Source organism: Fistularia commersonii, chromosome 29 (assembly GCF_037954325.1).
Source record: "Fistularia commersonii isolate RoL2024-O1a breed Wild chromosome 29, RoL_Fcom_v1.0, whole genome shotgun sequence".
In the NCBI taxonomy this organism is placed as follows: domain Eukaryota; kingdom Metazoa; phylum Chordata; class Actinopteri; order Syngnathiformes; family Fistulariidae; genus Fistularia; species Fistularia commersonii.
Window position 1 is genome coordinate 1,976,893 of NC_141312.1, and position 23,126 is coordinate 2,000,018.

The 23,126-nt window shown below is 44.3% G+C and overlaps 1 protein-coding gene across 1 annotated transcript; it reads right to left on the reverse strand.

Annotated features, from left to right (window-relative positions):
• Positions 1-3,936: 3,936 nt before the first annotated feature.
• Positions 3,937-5,142, reverse strand: gsx1 (GS homeobox 1). The gene is made up of 2 exons (XM_086177133.1): positions 4,749-5,142; positions 3,937-4,670 (listed from the first exon to the last, which is right to left on the reverse strand). Exons 1-2 carry the CDS (start codon positions 5,125-5,127, stop codon positions 4,318-4,320), a joined length of 732 nt encoding a protein of 243 aa, XP_086033259.1. The 5' UTR covers positions 5,128-5,142; the 3' UTR covers positions 3,937-4,317.
• Positions 5,143-23,126: the final 17,984 nt, after the last annotated feature.

Consider the following 23,126-nt stretch of genomic DNA (forward strand, 5'->3'; position numbering starts at 1 on the left):
CCACAAGATGGCGCTGTTGCACCGCTGCAGAGGCGTTCACAGCCGCGGGGGGAGGACGGGTGAGCGGGCCCGCACGCCCCGCACGCCGCGCACGGTCACACACCGGGGCCCCCGGGAGCCGCAGGTACACCGGATGTGCAGACTTGCAGAACAACAGATGACAAAACGCACAACACGCAACGCGGCTGGACGTCAAATCCCGTGTTTACGCAGGTCGCATCAGCCTCGGTGTTCATCTTTTTTTTTTAATTTTTTTATAAATAACACCCTTGGAAATGCGTGTTGCGTCCAAAAACACGCATCCGCTGATCTCAATGAGACGTTTTAATATGACGAACACAAATTCAAATAGATGTTAAATAAAAAAAAAGGTTTATTTTCAGGGAAAAAAAGCACGGAGCACAAACATGGACGGAGTCGCGGATGTACCCCCCCCCCCTCTCCCCACGCACACCGTGGGTCCACGCACCGGCCTGCGTTTTCATGCAAGTGCGCACAAACAATTCCAACAAACAAACAAACAGTGGAGCCAGTGCGCGTTTTACCCTGAAACGCAACACGCGTGAAGGTAAAATAAAAAGGAAAATAAAGGTATCCAAACGCACGCAGGAGCCTTTGCGGGACGCGCCTCCGCGGAGGTCACTTCCATGTCTGCGCAGTTCATTATTTGTCGACCTTTGACATGTCGCCTCTGTGCAGGCCGGGGAATTAAAAAGGCGCTGGAGAAGAAAAAAAAAAGGCCAGCGGAGCCGCCGGTGCGCGTCCTGAATATTCAATGAGAGGTGGAGGGGTGGAGGGATGGAGGGATGGAGGGGTGGAAGAGGAGGAGGAGGAGGAGGAGGAGGAGGCACGGAGGAAGAGTGGAGCTGCGTGCCAGTCCTTCATCTTACATTACCGATTAGCTGTTAAACAGATTATATGCAGCTCAGTGGGTTCAAATGTTGGAGCGGGAGGAGAAAAAAAAAGAAAGAAACGATCCGAGTTCAAGGCGACGACGAGCTGCTGCGCTTCCTGTCACCGAGGCAGGATGTGCACGCTTGTGTATGTGTGTGTGTGTGTGTGTGAGGGGGGGGGGGGCACCGAGACACCTCACTAAATTACAGCTAAAAGAGAATTAAAAAAAAGAAAGAAAAAAAAGGAAGTCCAAAGCTGTTTGGATGAGGCTGTGCCAAAGTGTTAAAAATGAAAAATAAACGTGTTGCGTTGAAGAAGCTGCGTGATATTTATGATCATTCATTCAAATGTTGCTTATTTCTGCACACATTTCCTATTTATGTCATAGAAATGTGTATTTCCCCTCTTTTTTTTTTTTTTTACAAGTGGCGAACCCATGCGAAAAATCTCTCTCGCTCTCCCTCTCTTTCTCTCTCACACACACACTCACACGCACACGCACGCACGGGAAATAAACACACAACACCTAAGGATAAAATACTGCAATTTAAAAAACAAACAAATATAAAATGTAAGTTTTAAAAGGGTGGAGAAGCGAGCTCTCCTGCAGCGGCAACTGGAGCCCGGAGATGCGGGCGTCCTTCCTCCGAACAAACACGCTATTTCTTTCCTTTTTTTTGCTTAAATGTTTAAATAAAAAGATGGTAAAGTATTTAGCGGAAAGTTTCCCCGCGGGCCAGCTTGTGGGATTCGCACCCGGAGCCGGGTCGGGCCGTTTGTGCGGCAGCTGAATGCGCCGCGCCGCGGCGAGCCACGGGTCCCAAAGAGCCCTCATTGAGAAGCCACGTGTCCGTTTCCAAAGCCTCTCCAACTTAACCACCTCCTTTGTACGACTAACCCACATCGGCAGCGTCCCTCCACATAAAGGGATTTGCAATTTCAAGATATTTCAGCTTAAATGTTTTTGACAGTTCCCTCGCTTTTACCTCGGCTTGGTTATTTTAACTGTGCCAAATGGGTCACCTTGGGTTGCTGTCTGCGCGCAAAGGGGCTTTTGCGCGCATTCAGTCTGATTTTTTTCCAACTTTCCTTGACGGGGAAACCAGCTGCTGGTCGTGAAAAGACGGCTTATTAATTGTCCTTTGTCATGCAGAATTGCTTGATTTCTAAAGAAACGTACAAAGGCTCTTTTTCAGGATTCAAGTATTTTGTTTCGTGCGTATTTTCAAACCATCGAATCAGCTGCAGCGCCGCGCCGTCTACCAGACTCTCAGGTACTGACTGCCCGCTCCCTTTGTCCCCTTTTAATGCTGTTGTAAATCGTGCAGACTGATTTGTTACAAGCCGTTCTTTTAATCTGATAGATAAGAGACATGTCAAAGAAAAGCCGTAAATAAAAAATTAGCCGGGATAAAGACAAGGGCGAGTCTGCTAGATGGGCGCCTGTTGACTCAAGCGGCTCTCCAGCGTCAGGGGAAAACCTCTCCGCGGCTCCGTCAAGGTTACGGCCACAATTCCCTTTTCTTCTTTTTTTTTTTTAAAAAGAAAAAAGACACCCCGGTCCCCCCTTTCTTCTTCTCTTTTTTTTTTTTTTTTTTTTTTTTTTGCTTCAATGAATTGATCGGCACAAAATTAAGAATAAATAAATTGGGCATTTGGAGCAGCGGGCGTATAAGCTCCCCCAGGGCGCATACCCCCGGGGCTATTGAGCGGATAAAGGGGCGCTTTTTTTGCGGGGTGGGATGGAGGGGACGTGGCGGGCAAAGCGGGGGCGATATGATGCAATTAACAAAATAGTCTAATCCAATATCCTAACAAATGCAAATATTAAAGATGTGTTAAAATGGTTAAGTGCGCAGTTAAACGAAAGTTTAAAACCCCGTCCGCGCAGAGGGGCGACAAAAAAGGGGCTCTCCGGTGCAGCTGGCGTGCAATGCGCGGACGGAAGCCCGTTCTAGCCGTCCTCAGATTGCTTTCCCGGGAAGCAGATATCATTTCAATCCAATTCAGGCTCATAAAAATCATTTTCACGGCCGAATGTCGGGCCGGAGAGCGGCGGCGGCGGTGCGTAAAAGCAGGCGGAGGACGCAGGAAGCGCCCACTGCAACCGGTGACTGTTATTGTTATTAATGATTATAAATTATCATTATTATTATGGTGAATGTATCACAAAAATGGCATTTAAATCTGTATTTTTTGGCGATGATTTCGAAGCTGGCGGCGCACAGAACCGCCGAGGAGAAACCATCCACCCGTCTCATCCACTCGCTTTTCCACGTTTACAAAAAATGTGCATTTAAGGATGTTTTATTTCAAATAAAATTCGCTTTATTGGAGGCTGAGTGTGTGAGTGTGTTTCATGGAGGACAGAAATAAAAACCACGTAACAATACGGGTCACGGACGCCAAACCGAGCGTCTCCCGGCCCCCCCTTCACTCTCCCACCTCATTTAATTTCATGTTAGATCGATATCTTAAAAACATACGCGCCCTCCGCGGCTCGCCATTATTCACTAGGGGCGATTATGAACTCCGGTCACACGAGAAGGATCATCTCGGCCGCCAAAGGAGCGCCCGGACCGGCTGGCAGTGCCTCCAGGGCGGGGTGCTCCCCTGGGAGCAGCCGGCGGAGCCTTTCTCACTCCAAAAACACCCATTATTGGGTTTATTGTGCAAAAAAAAAAAATGAAGTGGTGCCTAATAAGCCACTTACGTGTTTGCACGGGTAATAAGCAGCGGTGCAATAAAAACAACTCATTTTGATTTTAAAAAAATGTGCCATTTGAAAGCGCAAGCGCTGCGTAAAGCGGAGGTTTTAAAGATTGAATGAGAAAAAAAAATGCAGGAAAATGAGAGACTGCGCGTAAACACACACACACACACACACGCATGCAACCACTTGCAGTGTGTGTGAGGATGATGATGATTTTTTTTTTGTCGTTAAAAGTGTGTTTTCAGCGCCAAACCCGTGCGTCACGACGCGTGGAAAGAGCCACAGGACAAGCGCATATACCGCTCAGAAATATTTTTTATTTACGTATCAACATTTTTAAATAAATAAATATGTTTTTTTTTTTTCAATTACAATGAAGATATAATTTCAGGGGTGATCCGTCCGAAGAAGATTGGGGTGTTTGTCCTTCCCCCTTTTTTTTTTTGTGGAGCAGATCTTTTTCAGGTATACAAAATATTTCTCCGTGCGTGCATGTGTATGTGTGAATGGGAGTGTGTGCGTGTGTGTGTGTGTGTTTGATTAGGGAATTGATCTTTACAAATATCCCCCGTCGGATTGGCGACAACAAATGTAAACCGTTTTCAGAAAAAAACTACATAGAAAACGTACAACATGTATACAGGCTATACAATAATCCAGGACGATCCCGGGTCGCTGTCCTCTGCAGTCTCTGTCTGCCTGGGCTCCGCTCAGGGGGACACGGACAGATCCACGTCCTCCTTCTCGGAGGAGGACGGCGAGATGGGCAGGTCGTCCTCCTCCTCCTCCGAGCAGCGCGCCGCGGACAGCGACGCGCACTTGCAGCCGTGGCTCGCAGTCCTTTGGCCGCTGCCCTTGCCCTCCTTCTTGTGCTTCACCCGGCGGTTCTGGAACCAGATCTTCACCTGCTTCTCGGACAGGTTCAGGTAGGTGGCGATCTCGATGCGCCTTAGCCTGGACAGGTACATGTTGGACGTGAATTCCCGCTCCAGCTCCAGGAGTTGCGTGCTGGTGAAGGCGGTGCGCATACGTTTGCTGCTCTGGAGTTTGCCGTTGCTGCTCTCTGCGGAGGAGGAGAAGATGTTCAGCCACAGATCTGGGTGCGGGGGGAGGGTTTGCGCTCGGAGGAGGAGATACTCACCGATGGAGATGCAGTGGTACTGCCGCGGGTCCGGCACGGAGTAGGCCGCCTGGTAAATCCCCGGTGCGTGGCTGAGGTTCACGCCGTTGGACGCGGAGTGCTGCCGCGACAGCGCCGAGTGGCAGTACTGGGAGCCGAAGGCGGGGAAGGAGGCCTTGAGCAGCGGCAGGCTCGGCGGGGACGGGTGCAGCTGCGACGCCGCCACGCACAGCGGGCAGAAGCACAGCAGCCCGGCTTTGCGGGAGTGGCAGGAACCCGGCAGGCCGTGCGGGTGGTGCGGGGAGTGCACGGCGTACGGGAAGAGCGGCGCGTTGCTCTCGGCGCCCTTGTCGGCGGCTTCCCGCAAAATCAGCGAGTCCACGAGGAAAGACCGCGGCATGTTTGCGGGGGCGGGGGCGGGGAGGAACGTGTCGGAGGCGCTGCGGTGCTGCGGGCCTGCTGCTCGCCGGCGCGGTGGACAGCGAAGTGGTGCTGAAGGCGCGCCGCCGCGCCTTAAATAGCCGCCGCGGGCACAGTGCGCCCATGTGACGGTTACGCCGAGAGCCCTCAATAGGGTTTTGTGCCTTTCTCCCGGCATTCCCACTGCACGCTTCCCCATTATTTCACTTGTTAACTAAATGAACTGCATAATGTAGTCTATTCTTGTCAGCCCCACCCACGCCGCAAGAGGCGGCACAGCCCCATTCTCCCTTTTATCATCACTTTCATTTTATCATACAAACTCCGCCGCGGCTCGTCGGAGTGCGCCTCTCTGTGTCCCCCGGGCGTCCGGGACGCGGACCCCCCCCAACAAACACACACACACACACACACACACACACACACACACACACACACACACACACACACACATGCGGTACTGTTTCGGGGGTGAATATGTGCACAACCTGAAAACAAGTCATCTCCCTACTTCACTAGTTTTCTCTCTCATTAACCCCCTTTTTTTTACTTCCGGTTCCGCTCCAGTTGGACTTGAAAACCCAAACCAGCTGAATGTAAAGTTTTGGTTCTTTTTTTTTTTTTACGCACGTCCATTTCAGGTTAATGTGTCATTTCTGGGCACAAAAAAAGGGTGGTGGTGGGGGGGGACAAGTCATCCCCTGAAGGCAGCGCTGTTAAAGAGCGGTGATTAATTCCTTTGCTCGGGCCCCCGCGGAGCCCAGGGTGGAGGGGGGGGGGGGAATATGTAAAAATAACCAGGTTTTCACTCTGCGGGCCTTATTGAATGTCATTGTGGAGGGTTCTCAATGAGGGAGAAAGAGAGTCGAATTAAAGTGTGTGACAGCGGCGGATAGACGCGACAAAGGCGGCTCTGTCACGGAGGAGCCCCGCGCTCGGCGCGTCGGGCCCCCGCCCCGCGGCCCCGGGTGAATTAGGTAATAGGAAAACACTTTCTTTCACTTTAAGAATCCGAGAACAAGACCTTCAAAGGGGGTGGGGTGGGGGGGGGGTGACGGTGTGTGTGTGCGTGTGTGTGTGTGAGTAAACACGGGGGAATGCCGTTGACAAATATGACATCATAACCATGACGCGCAAGGCTGCCGTGCGGTGTGCTTTTGCGCAAAGATGCGGTTAAAACATGCTAAAACATGAGCTTTTTTTTCCTTTTTTTCTTTTTTTTTTTTTAAATGTGATGTTTCCTCTCCAAAGTCAACTCTGCATCGCTCTTTAAAATTAAAAAAAAAAAACTTCCAGGGGCCTTAAAAGCATCGGGACGCACGCAAGGCTGCGATTCCACGGCTGGTGTGCAGCGGTGGCCCCGCGGACCGCCACTGGGCTTCCACGGGTCGTCACGCAGGGGAGGCTCATCCCAATTTGCAAACCCGACTGGAGACTGACAAATAGTTTTGACCTCCCTCTGGAGGCGCGGGCCAGAAGTGCAAAGAATCCCATTCTCCATCATCACTTGTTACTGAGATAAATAATCGAGGGAAATAGCCCACTCGCATTGGAACGACTCTATTACATTTTGTTCCAAAGCTGAAAGAAGAAGGGATGGAAAAAAAAAAAAAAACATCTATAAGCACTTATGATAACATTCGTGCAGCATCCGTGGGTTTTTTTTTTCTCCCCCCCCCAAACCGAACCCAAACTAATTCCTGCAACTAGCATACAGCTGTGGATTGGTGGCGCTTCTATGTTAATGTTCGATCGGAGGGGGAAAAGCGATGCCCCTGGAATAGTAAATTATTTATAAGATATTAAGCTGGAACAATTGCCATCACTCAAATTCATCCTTGATGATTACGCTGACCAGTGCCTGCTGTGCCGCCAGAGAAGCACATTTTCAGGGGCTTTTATGCAATTATACCCAAAGATCTCGTGCCTGATGACATAAAGAGAGCAGTCTGTTTATGGAGATGTAGTCAATATCTCCTTTTCTTTCAGTATGAATAATTCATAGTTTAAGACACTATCCCCCCTCGCTTAATATGTACACACACTTAAACACCCACACATCTCTAATACAAATGATGGTTTTAGCTGACAGTGTAACAGGATTTAAGGTCCCAGTGGGGTTTGGCCCAGCCGCGGATGGGCGCTGTGACTGTCGACGTGACACAGAGGGCCGGCTGCCCCTCCTAATCTCCCCCCGAGGCAACATCGCAGACCGCGGATCCCGCTGCACCTCTATGGACGCACAAAGGCCCTGATTATCATTCATACGCTCGACACAAACACCAGTCCAATAGATAACAGATGACACATAAGTACCGGCTGAATGGCGCAATATGTTTAGGCTGTTGGGAGTCTATAGGGACTAATGAATCCTTAAGAGAGCGGCGGGACTGACAAAGAGCCGCCGTCGGCTGAGGTGGCGCGCCGGGACGGACGCAAGGGCTCTACAGGTGAACGTCCTGTGAATGCTGTTTATCAATTCGTTCCCGATCGGCGATCACAACGGCGAAACTGACCTTCGGTCAAATCGTCCGAGAAAGCTTGACGTAATCGTCTAAAAATAGATTGGAATTAATTAAAAACAAAAAAAAAAAAAAAAAACTTGAAATCTATGGCAGTGGCTGATGTTTTTGTGGCAATTTTAATGAAAATATAGATAAAATGCGCATCGAGTGGCAGTAAATCATTATAAACTGACCTTCGGTCAAATCGTCCAAAAAAGCGTGAGGTAATCGTCTAAAAATAGATTGGAAATTAATCAAAAAAAAAAACAAACAATTGACTTGAAATCTGTGGTAGTGGCTGATATGTTTTTGTGGCAATTTTAATAAAAATATAAATAAATTGCGCATTGAGTGGCAGTAAATCATTATAAACTGACCTTCGGTCAAATCGTCCAAAAAAGGCTTGAGGTAATTGTCTAAAAATAGATTGAAAATGAATTTAAAAAAACAAACAGTTAACTTGAAATCTATGGCAATGGCTGATATGTTTTTGAGGCAATTTTAATAAAAATATAAATAAATTGCGCATGGAGTGGCAGTAAATCATTATAAACTGACATTCGGTCAAATCGTCCAAAAAAGGCTTGAGGCAATTGTCTAAAAATAGACTGGAAATTAATTTTAAAAAAACAAACAATTAACTTGAAATCTATAGTAGTGGCTGATATGTTTTTGTGGCAACTTTGATAAAAATATGGCTAAATTGCGCATTGAGAGGTAATAAATCATTATAAATTGACCTTCGGTCAAATCTTCCAAAAAAGGCTTGAGGCAATCGTCTAAAAATAGACTGGAAATTAATTTAAAAAAAACAAACAATTAACTTGAAATCTATAGCAGTGGCTGATATGTTTTTGTGGTAACTTTAATAAAAATATAGATAAATTACAATATATATATTCCTCTGCACAGTGAGTGGCAGTAAATCATTATTCTTAACACACACGTCACCCATCTTATCATCTCAGAATCCCGATAATTTAACTCGGCCCGCTTCGGTTTGGCATCCAGAAAAAAACCCCAAGTTCAATTGAGTAATTGTTTTCAAATGATATATTTCCATGTGTTAAACAATATGATAATTAAAAATATGGTTTGATAAAGGTTTTAAGCCTCCACTCTTTGCTGCTAAAATGTGACACTTCTGGATCGGATTCTGATTCAGCCACAAAAATCAAGTTCCACAAAGTTTCAGCTGTATTTTTTTTTTTTTTATGACCCCCATTTCGCAAAAGCCACTTCTTTCGAAATATGAAAATGTTTTATTTGCCAATTATCAATAATATTATGACAGCTGGTCATTATATGACGGTAGGAACGGTGATTTGTCTGTCAAACATTCAATCAATAATAAACTGTAAATAATGATATACGTCGGCGGGCTGATGTTATGTTGGTTATTTTGTCTGTCTTGATTTTAAATGAATAAATTTAATACATTTAAAATAATGGATTTCTGAAAATGAGAGCACCCTAATTTTATATAAATATTACAGTCTTGAATTGAGATTTGATCAGAAAATGCGATTTTTCCCTCTTCCTGTTTATAGCGTGAAAAGAAATAAAAGAAAATCCCAATAAGTTGCGTCTGGTCTTGAGATGAAAAACGTGTTTGGATCAAACTCTTCCTTTAAATACCTTATAAAACAAATTCCCTGCCATGTTTTTCCGGGTTATTTCTCCTTCTCTTTACCCGGACTGCTCTGAATTCCACTCGCCAACCCTTCCCTCAACTATAACTGCCAGATCTTGTCAGAAATACAGGGTAAATCAGCATCTCATGTAATTATTTTTTAAACTACATCCAATATTTTGTGGAAAAATGTAGGCACCTCCAGCCCTGCAGGTCTGATGGGCATCACGTTGGTCTCCAGACGGATCCCTAATATCCTTTCTGTGCCCGGTGGACTGGCTTAAAAACATTGACAAACATGTTAGCGCGCCGGTAAACTCTACTGCAAAGGTCTTGTATACTTTAATTCATTCATTCGTTCGTTATCTGTGTCGCTGGAGCGCTCACAGGTCGACCCCTGGGCGCCGTGTAGAGATAGAACACCATTCGCCGTTTAAAATTAAACCTATTTCATTTTGACACGGTCAAAGGGGTTTTTCGGCGAGTAAGTCGGCGAGCTAAACCTCGTTAAAATGGCCCGCGAACAAATGTCTACGGGGGAGTTTATTTGAAAGGGGAGAAAGAGCCAATGATGAGAGACCAGAGGGGTTTCGGAGTGCTGGCAAAAAAAGGGCTGAATTTAAAAGAAAGTAGCAAGAGTTGTGCTTAAACCGCAGGTTCACCGTCGGGATGAAGGTGGTCCTTGGCACTTAAAATTGGGGACCAACGAACTCTCCTCATGGCAACTGGACTTGAGTTTCTTAATTATTACTACCAATGAGCTGGAAGACTGAGAACCCTCACAGAGAAGTTACTGCACGTCTGCCGAGTTTGAAGAGACTTCCAGAAAACTCCAAGACCACTGAAACTTCTCGCGATTCATTTTAGCGTGGGATTATGTCACCAGACAGCCTACATTTGCGCCCCCCGGACGAGGGACACGGAGCAGAAGGTGTTCTTCAGAAAACTCGACGCCAGCACTCGGATGAGAGGTGAAATGTCTAGGAGAGAAGGAACTCAAATGCAGGCGCACACAGAAAGATTTCAACCAGATCTAACCGGGACCCGGACGACCGAAAACCTCCGTGTACAACCAGGGGACTTCCCTTCTGACCAAAGCGCCAATGTGCTCCCCAGACTTGTATGCTTTATCTATTTAAAAAAAGAAGCTCCCAGAGCTCTACCTTAGATGTACTGAAGTTATCTAGTGGTAAGTTATATCCACAGATGCTCCTATCTAAGAAAGAAAAATCAGAAGAACAATTTGGAGGGGATCTCAGCTGCAGCCTGGACCGGTCTCCAGTCCGTCCCGGAGACGTACAATCGTTCGCATCCTCATCTACACCCAGGGACAACTGAGTCCCAAATCCACCGATAGGGATAGTGTTGGATCATGGGGAAGGAAGACAGAGAACCAACGCTGAAATGATGTACGAAGCCATTCGGTCAAGAGAAGTGAGCGCAGGGCTGATATGGCAGGGCTGATACCGCAACAGTTGGGAGGATACAAAAGCAAAAACGCCGCGGCTACGTCAAGTGAATGACACACCTGATGCATTATCCAGTCACATCCTTCATGAAGATCAAATAACAATAACACGAAGAACCACAGAAAATATCAAGGGTTATCATGCTCGTCATTCAACTTTTAAGGAAATGCACAATAGCTAGTCAACTAAATAAATGAAAGAGCAGAGATTAAATATTTGGCCTTGTGGAGGGGTTTGAGAAACAATGGAAACATGACCGTTTCCTTGGGTTTCAGGGGTCGCTGTGGAGGCTGCCCCCCCCGTGCAATATTATGATGCTTTTCTCATTATTTTTCATCTGACGGTCCATTTGTTTACAGCGTTTGTGCTGCAGTCTGCTGAGCGGGGTCTCCCATGTAGCTGAATCCGGGTCAAGTGTTGTTGCCAAGTGCGTCCTCTCAGCTATTTCTGTCTGGATCAAGCCTCAGCGGCAGCCCCTGGCCCGTCAAGCCGGAGACTACGTAATGAATCATTTGTATAACAATGAGAGAAAACCGGAGGATATCTGACACCGGGAGCAGATGACCATCAAAAGATCGTCAACAAACGGAGAAAGCATTAGCTTGTTTTTTGTTTTTCCTTTTTTTCCCCCTGGGGTATACTCTTAGACACTCATAATTTGAAAACGACCCTCCGACTTGAGCTTAAATGTGATGATGTACCTTCTCCTGGAGAGGCGATGTTGGCGGTTCGGACTCGACATGAGCAAATAGTTCCAATTACAATTACAACCACGATTTCAGAGTAGGGATGTGAATTTCAACAAGTGAACTTAGAGACCAATCTTGAGCTTTCCTGCCTTTTCCCGTGGTGCTACATCCATGTGCTACGTGCTTGTTCTACTCCTGCTGGGTTTGTCAGTGGAAAACACTGGAGTAGTTTTCCCCGCCCATTAGTTTCCTGGCAGCTTTGTCTCTGAACTCCAAACTGGTCACGGAGCCGTCCGCCTGCCAGGAGACGAGCCGGGAGAAGCCCTGAGACGGTACACCGCTTTTTCATTTTTTTTTAATTAATTGTGTGAGGTCAAAGAACTCGCACAGGGGTGGCGACATCCAAGAAGCCTGGCCGACCTTCAGCGTGTTGCGTGAACAACTTGTTGCAGGGAGGAAATTTCAGGTGACTGTTTGTTTGCGTGTTTGCATGTTTGTATGTGTGCATCCTGCGTCCAGCCTCCTTTGAGTCCCTCGGTAGTCCTGTATATTGCGGAGTATAAGGCGCACTGCATTATAAGGCGCATCATCAATGAACGGGTCTATTTTCATACATAAGGCGCGCCGTGTTATAAGGTGTGTTGAGGCGCATTTTGTAATAACAGTGCATTTTGTAATAAAAGTTCAAAATGTAATAACTTTTTCATTTCATTTTATAATAAACTGCCGCATTTTGTAATAAACTGCCCCAACGCATTTTGTAATCAATTTTGCCGCATTATGTAATAAGTTATTGCATATTGAGAAGAATATTACAAAATGCACTTGCAACTTTTTTATTCTCTAGGAAATGTAATAACATGGTGCATTATGTAATAACAATTCTAAATCATAGTTTATTTGTTTGTTAATTGTATTTTATTTTACTTTAAAGTATTTGTAAAAGCCAGGCTTATTATTAGTATCACTGTATTAGCCTCGTAGCAGTACTTAGCAATTACTATCAGTACACTATTCAAAGGTTGCATTAATAGAGGATATTCTATAAATTCCATGTTGTACATTTCCTAGAGAATAAAAAAGTTGCAAGTGCATTTTGTAATAATCTTCTCAAAATGTAATTACTTATTACATAATGCGTTGGGGCAGCTTATTACAAAATGCGTCTTTATTACAAAATGAAATGAAAAAGTTGTTACATTTTGGACGTTTACGACAAAACGCACCGTTATTACAAAATGCGTCTCAACAAAGCGTGTGTCAGTCAGTTTGTCGAACTTTATTCATCTCATCCTTCTCGCTTTGCTCCCTCGGAAACTCTCGTCCTTCTTTACTCGGCGCAGATCATCTGCTTTCTTCCTCCACTTCCATAACATTGATTCATCGATGTTGAATTCTTTGGCGGCTGCTCTTTTCCCATCATCTACTGCGTGACTGATAGCCTTGAGTTTGAATTCTGCGTTGTAAGCATGTCTCTCAACAAGTGGCCATTTTTCGGGGGCTTCAGACACACAAATGTAGAGCCATATTATGTCGAAGTACAGTAAGTACCTGTATTGCACAAAATGGCGGAGGTAAGCGTACTGTTCTCTGATTGGTTTATCGTCGCTAGCGATAGCGGACAACTGAAGTTAGCGTGAGGTTTGGACAACGTTGTATTCCAGCGTGACATCATTAGTTATTGCAACTTATTCAACCGAGGATCAACTTTAACACGCCGTCCTCGTGTCAGATGGGAAGGTTCCGACAATCAAAGTGGCACTAAAACATTTTGACAGATGTTTGAGCGCAGTGTGCCACATAAAATTGGTTAGGGATCAGTAAGCGCAACAAGAATTCATACATAAGGCGCACTGACATGTTTTTTTGAGAAAATCTAAGGATGCAGAATGGCTGAGCCAGGTGTCCGGGAGGAATCGCCTGCTCAATAACATAATGCTAATTCTAAGGAGAGGTAACGGGCATGTAAACAAACAGACTAGCTCATACGTCTCAAGTATTTTGGGGGAATCAAGTCATGATCGACCGATCTTGCACGGATTTGAAGGGTGAAAAAGGACAGTTGTCTGTTTTGCTTTCAAAAAGAAATCATGAGGCATCAACAGTAGTTTGACTTCACGATCGGGAACATTTTTTAGGTTCGGTTTAGTTTGCATCCGTCGCACAGGATTCATCTCAGATGCGACTCCGTTGGGTCAAAACGCCATCATTAACCGATTCAAAATCTCTGAATGACATAATTCCTGAAGAATTCCTGTTTCGGTGTGCTGGATGAAAAACAGGAAGTGACCGGAAATGAGCCGGAAGAATTAAAAATAGCTGAATTCCAAATGCAGAACGGAATTATATAATCCTTGACGTGCTGTGGACGCCGGCCTGGTTTTTGACCGGAGGAAATGAGAAATAGATGCAAATGTTAAGAGTCTCGCCACCCTAATGAGCCCATTTACATCTAAATGTGTCAATGTTATGGGAACGAGAGCGCTGGAGTATGTTATTCTCACCTCCTAAAAAAGAAAAAAAAGAAAAAAGTGAACCAAACAGTGTTGGATGTCCTTTGTAAAAAACAAATTTTGAATAAAAAAACGCATTCTTATAGACTCATTTCAGGTTGGATTTCAATCTGAGTGTTGTTGGGAGAATCCCCATGCGTCGTGCCATGAGAGGTGTAAATATCTTTAGATTATTTAAAATTCCCTTTTGATGTCAATCCATTGGTTCTGGTATAGATATGTCTCAAACTTTCCCTTTGACCCTATTCATATAAAAGCCTTGAAATGCGCTTCAAAGGGGTTTGTTACCCGGCGAAGGTCAGTAGGCTATTACGTTTGGCTGATTCACATTTTTCCAAATCAGCAGACTTTTGGCTTAGAAATAACAGGTCAAACCAATGAATTTAATGAACTCTCCCAGACACAATGAATGCTTCTTGCCATTTGAACCCCAGCGAGGGGATATAGGCAGGTCAGCAAGTCCTTTCAAGGGGTCTGTACACGCATGTGACAGAATGCAGTCGCTTCAGTGTCTGTGCTGACAAGTTGTTCAAAGTGCCGGGGATGTCGGTGATAGTGCCTTCATCCACACAGCCCCCTTTTGTTCGGCGTTTTGTGTCTCTCGCTCCTCCGTGAACGCTCCCCGAGCACAAAAGCGAGAGGAGGCAAAGCGTCTTTTGCGATGTTCTGTTTGCCTTATTTCTCTCCGCTGAATGTCATGCTGTAGGCCGACATGTAGGAGACTTCATTGTGGAGAAAACAAAGCAGAATTACGGCGCAGGACAACGTTTGATGGCGTTTGGCCGCTCCTCCCTCCTTTTCACTTTTTACTTTTCTGATCCTCCCCTCCATCCCTCCCCTCATTCACCGCTCTTTCCTTCATTGTCACCGTCTCTCCCCTCGGTTTTTCGCTTTTCCGTCGTCCGCCGTTTCCAACGCGCGCGCACACACACACACACACACAAAAAACACACGCGCCGGACGAACCTGCGAGGGAAGTTTCAACCTCGCGAAAGCGCCACTCCAGTATTTCCCCTCTGAGCAGCTGCCAAGTTGTTTTGTGAGAACGAGCATCTTACGGCATATGGTATTTGTTTGTTCGCTTAATTGAGTCAATTGGAGGCCCATGGGAAACCACCGAGGGGGGTAAGAGTTGAGGGAGGAGGAAGGTCATGGAGTTAGAGGAGGAGGACGGAGGGGAGGGGCGGGGGAGACACTTCAACTAACTACTCGTGTAACCATTACTTAGTCGATTTCAGCTCAGCGGTTGAGGATTACCCTCCCGCTCGGCGTGTTTGTCTCCGGGAAAAAAAAAAAAAAAAACAGCTCTCAAGAGAGTAAATCCAGTGTGACTCCTTAAAGTTCTCCTCTCTTAATGACCTCCTGCGGTTTAGCCCGTTTCCCCTCCATTCATCTCACATTAGCTTCTTCTCGGGAGTCACCATTGTTTCGGGATCGTTTTCGTTTTTTTTTCTCAGGGCGCAGCCATTTCATGGTCCGTGAAAACTTATTCAATTAAATTCCACTCCCCGAAAACCTGCGTTTTTTTTTTTTTTTTGTCATTAAACCCAATGGGCCGCATCTCAACCGCAACATTTTTCAAATATAATTTTCTCCTTAAAAGGTTTTGTTTGTCGAGAGAATCAAAAGCCATTAGCATGACCAGCGTGAGAGCGACCCCCCCCCGCCCCTTCCGAGGATAAATTTCATAAGCCGATATCCCCTTTTCTTGTCAAATTTCAAACGCATTCATCGCGATTCGGCTTTTGTTTCATTTTTTTTTTTGTGGACGCGTCCGCCCGCCCCCCCCCCCCCCATCCTAATGACCTCTGCGATGGCTTTTTACTCCGTCTCACACTGCTTTTGACACAACTGGGAAGAAACGGCTTCCCTCAAGAGTTATGACGTAAGCGGTGTGAAAAGGAGATTTGAGCTAATTCAATGTCTACATATGAACGCATGTGTGAGAGGCAGTGCGATGACGGGTCACTGCCCATCGCACGAGGTCCCCCCCGTTTTTTTTTTTTTTTTTGCAGATGCACTCTATTGAGGAGGCGACACGCGGCGGGACACCGCTGGGAGCTAGTTACTTTTTCTCCATTACCATAGAAACTAACACAGTGGCTTTCAGCTGGTCTGGGCCAGGGGTTCGCTGACACCAACTTTCACACAACTCCACGTCCTGACAAAACCACAAAATGGATCTCGGCACTCTGAATAATACCCGTTTGTACACGGCCAATAGCTTTATGACAGCCCGCCTGCACACACACACACACATATACACTCCCCCCACCAAAAAACAGAGGGATTTTGTGTGAGTGTGTAATGAACAGGAACTGGAAAAGCATCAACGCAACCCCTCGGTTTGATACGATCCTGTAAGAAATAAAGCTAAATAGTGTTTTACTTGTTCAAGAGGAACATCTTTAACGGTTGTTACTGAAACGTTTGTAATGAGATGGTTTCTCTGAGCTCTTAATAATCTGGTTTTAAAAGGCAGTCCTACAAGCAGGATTTGGGAAATCCTGCTTGCACACAAGTGCGACGTGGAAACCAGAAGCCTTCCAAACTATTAAAACGGGCTTAATAGCAAAGCAGGGAACTGCTGCGCCCCTGCGGTTAAATGTTAAATGAAATTCATCTGCATATCTGTATAATCTGGAACTTTTACCGACAGAAAAAAAAAAAAAAGAGTAGGCGGTAACAAATGGATTTTTAAGTGTTAATTATCATTTTTAAATCCCATTAAAAGCAAGTCAGATCCGCATTTACATGCAATCTAGTTTTGAATGTGTGTGTGTGTGTGTGTGTCCTGGAGACTCCTATCCGTCCGTACCGCCGCATGTATAGCTCGTACGCGTGAAACGGACGCTTTCGTGCTTTACGGCGGTTCAGATCCGCGAAACACCCGGCCATCACTATCGTGGAGTGCGCTAGTCAAGTAGGCAGTTCTGGAAACGACGAGACTTTTCAGCTGATTCGGGGGGTCCGTCTGACTCGGCCGCGGCGGCGAAACTACACTTTGAGCGCACGTGCGGCCAGTCATTACCATATGATGTGTATATCATAGGCCGCGGGTTATAATTGGGCATTGTGAAAGGTACGAGGTCAGAGTTCACAATTGATCCTCTCACCCCTGGCAGGTGCAGCTCACAGGAGCGAGAGGAGGCGGCCCCTCATCGCTCCCACCTCTTCACGCCGCTCAGCCAGAGAAAGGGAGGAGTGTAAATGAGTGCACTCCAGAAAGCCATCACCTGCTCCCTCCACCCTAAAATCCCCGCCAACTCTTGCCAGACAGAGATATCCTACAACTCAAATTTACCCAACTCTGATTAATGAGGGACGGAGCGGGAGCGAGACGGACGGACGGACAAAAAAAAAAAAAAAAAAAGAGGGTGGGGACGGACGGGACGGGACGGGACGGGGGGGGGGGGGAGAGAGTTGAAAATTTTAACTATTAGCATCCATGCCGTGATTTTGTTTTTTGTCAGTTTTTTTTTTTTGTTTTGGGTAGAAACGCATTCACCGGCAGCAAAATGTACATTTGTCATGCCTATAGAGGGAACTGAATTGGACTGGAAGGGGCTTTCAGTTTGTGCGCACAGAGAGCCCAAGGGTGAGGTTGTGTATTGATGGGTGCCCCTCCCAGCTTCTCCCAGATTCCTCCTCTATTGTGCGTTTGAGTGAATGTATCCTCTTGCTAAGGGCACTGGAATGTGTCTTCTCAACTCATGTGATGGATGGGGCCTTGTTTTGCACTCCTCCGCCCCTCCCTCTGAATCCCTCTTTCTCTCCCCCAGCCTTTGACTCTTTCATCGCATCCTTTTATTCGGCGCCAATAAAAGTCAGCGATTCTTCATCGGCCGTTGTGCGGATCTGAGGGCCGCTGTTATTTTTCATCAGGAGTGTGTCACACATCACCATTCAGCCGCTCAGTCACACAAATTCAGACACTGGCACAGAGGCAGAAGCAGGTGGAGATACACCATCAATGAATTATTCAAATGAGACACTGGGCACGTCCTTTAAATTCAATTTAAATGCTCGGTTAATGTTGCTTAGTGGGGGTTTATTACCGTCGGCGCGCGATTGCGATCCGCGCTTCTTGCGAGAAACAGCTGGGTACCGCCGACACGAATAAAAGCGTCGCATCAAGTCGAGACAAATTGTACCCGTACGGCCGTGAACCGCCGAGCGCCGTTTAACCTCTCCGGCTTTTACCGTCTGCGCTTCAACCTTTAAGGTTTTAACCGGGGGAAATCATCGGACAAAAAAAAAAAAACAGAAGGAAACCGGAGAACGATTCGCAATTCGGCGTCCAACCCTCCCCTCTGCACCCTCGTCGCTAAACCCCCTCCAGGCCTTCATCCTTAAAAAAGTCTCCCGTTAAAACCATCGACGAGCCGGTAAATTCAAATATAACTGCATGAAATGGTGAAACAATGAACTGTATTACAACACTATCAATATATTGATTCATGTCATTTTTGTCACTCTGTTTCTGCTCTTATTCTTGTTGTTGTCATTTTGGTTGTCTATTTTCTGTGGATGTTTTTTGCTATCTTTTAATTTAACTCAAATTTATTGATATGGTCATTGTGGCGCTGCTGTGATAAAAGATATTCCCCTATGGGGATCAATAAAGTATATCTCATTCTTGTCAAATTATAGATATATTGCATTTTCTGCAATTCACTGCATATTCAAGCTCTCAAACACTGACTTAAATGTCAGCTGAGAAGGACAGTTTGTATTAAATGTGCAGGACGGATGTGATCAACGTGAAGGGATATGATGACGTGAGAGGAATTTACAAAGTAGCCGATGTTTATATGTTTATGTTGAAATTCAGCTAAGAAATATCACGATCATGATAAACAATACAATTAATCATGTACAAGTCATATTAAAAAAAAAAAAGACACCACACGTTAGCTAAGATGTTACATGTTGGTTTAGTCGGGGCTAAAGTATTCAATCACTATTATATCTAATAACGGATTACTCAGATAAAAAACTTGACAATTTCCTTTTCAGGTAAATAAAATAATCAATTCCCGTTCGTAAACTTAACGCCGACACAAAAACATCCTTATGATCCACAACGGGGGGAGAACGTCCTCCTCAGGCGTATTTGGCCTTTTCTTTTCTTTCCCAGCTGATATTTCAACGGCTTAAAATATTCCCTTTTTTTTTCTGTTTTTTCTGAATTTTTAAGAACCGGCAAGCATCTTATTCGCTGTGATTTTAAAACAAATTGAATATTGTTTTTCCTCCTCACTTGAAACGTCCGTTTCCCATTAACCATTCCGGGGGCGGAAGATGACGAATTCAGAGGAAAAGTGCAGGCTGTTGTTAAACTAGTAACGGTAATGTGGCTGCACGAACCGCCGTCATCACATGTCGTGGATATTTTCCATACTTTTCCTTCCCTGAGTCGTCTAAATAAATATCCGGACCAACAAACGGCGTTGCCATTATCATCTGACCGATAATGCTTTGAATTCACTTTGCGTTCATTCCCCGCCTTCGCCTGACAAAATAAAGACCCTCCGTTGTTTTCGTTACATTATCGCGTATTCAAATCCCATACCGCCTTGTTTACCGCTCAGACAACGTTTCCCATTAGAGGCCTTGTCCGAAGCGAGAGCGTCTCTATTTAAAAAGTATTACCCAACGCGGTGTTGCGTAAGGTGTTCCCGACTGTCAGGCCTCGGACATGAATCACCGACTCAGTCATCGTGTCAAACAGCGGCGCTCCGGCACTTGTGGTGCTTCATGAGATTTTATACAATCTAAAAGGAGCCATAGACACGGACAGGAGGGTCACTTAGAAGAGTATTAATACCTTTTACTCACAGCGTTATGGATGGACACACAAATGTCAACACTTATGGCGGTAATTGCTTCTTTATGATGAATTTAAAAAAAAAAAAAAAAAAAAAAGCACATCGACTGGAAACTCATACAGGCAGCGGCGATTCCCCTTTTTTTTAAATCATTCCTGAATGCGTATGTAAATAATTAGCGAGAAAATATGTATTTCTGATGTTTTTTTTCCTCTAATTTAATTAATACGCTGATTATATTTGATAGCGGCACAGTGGTCGGCGCTTCCGCCTCACAGCAAGAAGGTCCCGGATCAGAGGCCTTTCAGTCTCCACGTCTGCGTGGGGTTTCCTTCCGGGTTCTCCGGGTTCCTCCCAAAAACATGTAGGAGGTTCACTGAACACCCTGAATTGTCCAGACGCGTGAATGAGAGGGTGAATGGTTGTAAAGGCTTTATTTGTGGCCCTGTGATCGACTGGTCCAGGGCGAACCCTGCCTTTCTCCCGATGACAGCTGGGATCGGCTCCAGGACCCCTGCAGCCCCGACGGCAGGATAAGCGGTCGAGATAATGAATGAATACATTTTTATTAACATTAAATCCGGGTGGGAAAAACATTTTAAAACGATATTAAGGTAATGCATATAAAAAAAAAGGTCAGGGTCAATTATATATTTAAAATACTCCTCATCATGCTCTGGATGCGGTTGTTGATTTTTTTGTGTGTTTACACATTATATAATCATCCGTCCCCAAAAAAAAAACAAAAAAAAAAACGTTTAAGATATAAAACCAAAATGAAAAACAAACCACGCAAAATACGTAGCTTATTTTATCGTGCCTTCAATAAAAAATAAAAATGTAAATGTATTAAAGTGAATATTAAGTTGCTAATTTTGTGTTTTATAAATATATATTTATATATTTTTCCCCATTTTTTTTTTTCTTTTAGTTTCAGTATTTTTTTTTTTCAGTTTCCTGGAGAGGTCAATCAACTTTGCAGCTTTTTGACAAGTTTAAAACACTTGCAACGCACAAATGTCTCTTTTTTTTATTACAGTGATCAAAAACACTGCTTATCCTGAATGAACCTCCTACATGTTTTTTTTTTGGGCTGCGGGAGGAACCTGGAGAACCCGGAGAACCTGGAGAACCCAGAGAACATGGAGACTCCCCACAAAAAGGCCTGCTGTGAGGCGGTACCGCTCACCACCGTGCAGCCCTCAAAAAAATAAAAAATAAAATAAAAAAATAATAATATTCTGCTATTTGCAGAAAGTAACAAGGAGTCGGATCTCATCTCACAACAAGTGGAAATTTTTCAGAAATGCAAGGCTCTCGGATGAGAAAGAAAACAATATATGCATCAAATTATTATGAACTCTTAACTAATGTGATAGTGAATGACAAATAACATTGATTAGAAATAAAAGCTTAGCATGACATAAGACCATAATGAACGATTAAATAATAGAAAATGGATTTTTCATTTACAGATACTGTGAAACTTCATGCAACTAGATAACACATTATTTTCTTATTAACATTTATTTTGTCACCATGAAGCCCAGGACTAAGAGAAAAAAATGAAACTGGCTTGACTCATTAGCATAAATTAGTAACAGAGGAGAAAAAACATCATAAAAAAAAAAAAATCAGGTAAATCAGGTAAATCAGGCTATTTTAACAATAAGGGGTCCAATTTAGTTTTGAATGCTGAAATGTATTCCGTTGCCAATTTTCATTATTTTTCTTTTATTCTCGATTTTTTTCTATAGTTGGTTTGCAAGAAAAAAAGAAAAAAAAAAACTCAAATCCTTTTATTTATCTTTTTTGAAAAGGAAACCTTTCCTTGCTGGCAGTTGAGAAGCTTTTTCCAAGCATGTCAATATCGAAACAGAGAGAAATGATCTCGTAAGTCAATTTATATTTTCGTAACACAACGGCACCTTATACTTAAATACAACTCATTAGGTACCGACCCTTTAAATATCTTAATTTTGATTGGTTCATAATCAAATAGTTGTCATTAGTTAGTGACTTCAGACACGTTATATTTATTTATATTTCTTACTCTCCCCCTTCTATATATATTTTTTTAATATTTATACAATTTTCTACTATTATCTATTATTGTTAGGTTTTTCTTGTGACTCTGGCACAACAATTTCCCTCAGGATAAATAAAGTTGTTCTTATTCTTATTCTTAATGTGTTGCTCCCACTGGCGCCCTCTGCAGGCTGTTCCTGCACAGTGAGAGGAGACCACCCACCGGCAGTCATGCATGCAAAAGTAAAATTATGTAAATGTTTAATATGTACAAAATCCTCACTTTTCAATTGCATTGAGGGTTTTTTTAAAAAAAAAAAAAAAAAAAAGCAAATAAGGGCGGCATTTTAAATCAAAGTGACGCCGATGCCACGGAAACGATTGAGCTCATCAGAGTTGGGTACAAATAAATGAACGATGATAAATCATCTGAACAATGAGAGATAAAGAAGTTGTGCTCAGCGGATGATTTATGTCCTCAAAATTCACATTTAGCAGTAAGAAATAAAACGGGAAGGTTCGAGAGGCCTATTTCACATGACTCACAGGGGATTCGGACGATTCGAGGGAATCATAACAAGTATGGGAGAAGAAAGCATCACGATACCATCATTAAAGTCTTCCGATGGGATTTATTTCATTTCTGATTGATTAAACAGGTCTAAAAAAAAAAAAAAAACAAACTGCTCGCCCTCAGAATTAATGACATTTCCACTCTGGAGCGGGACTCGCTGCGTTGAATGCGTGACCGTTTGGCGTTTTAACCTGCAGCCGCTGCTTTGAGTCTGTTTTCTCTGAACATCTGCTGAAAGCGAGCAGCAGCGGCAGCTCGCCGTCTGCCGTGCCGCCGCTCACGTTTGGCCGCCAGGGAAAAGGGAGGAGGAAAATTTGAGGGTTTAAATGGAATTTTCCACTTCTTTAAGGAAAATCGGCATTCGATTTAAAGTGTATCGAAGCGACGCTTTTTTTTGCAAATATAAAATAGACCGTAAACACACGTCAGCACACCTGCTGTCAGGTTAGTGGATGCAGGAATTGTTTTGAATTACAGTACCGAACAAGACGGTGCTGCGGGGAAACTTCTGTTTAGAAACAGGCAGATGCTTAAAATACAGTGATGAATTAAACCATTTATTCTTCTCATCGAAGCCATTGACTTGACAGATAGAAAGACAAAAAAAAAAAGAGGCAAATTGGCATATATTGTAATTCTTTTTGTGAGTGTTTTTTTTTTTAATCTACTTTCAAGTCAGGATATATGTTTATATGTATTTTGAAAAAATATAATCTTTTAGTTATCATGCAAACCTTT

Bases quoted from the DNA above. Each gene is read 5' to 3' on its own strand.
- gsx1 (XM_086177133.1), bottom strand. From the start codon at position 5,127: ATGCCGCGGTCTTTCCTCGTGGACTCGCTGATTTTGCGGGAAGCCGCC. The intron at 4,671-4,748 runs GTGAGTATCTCC...CCTCCTCCGCAG, and splicing joins GTACCACTGCATCTCCATCG to AGAGCAGCAACGGCAAACTC.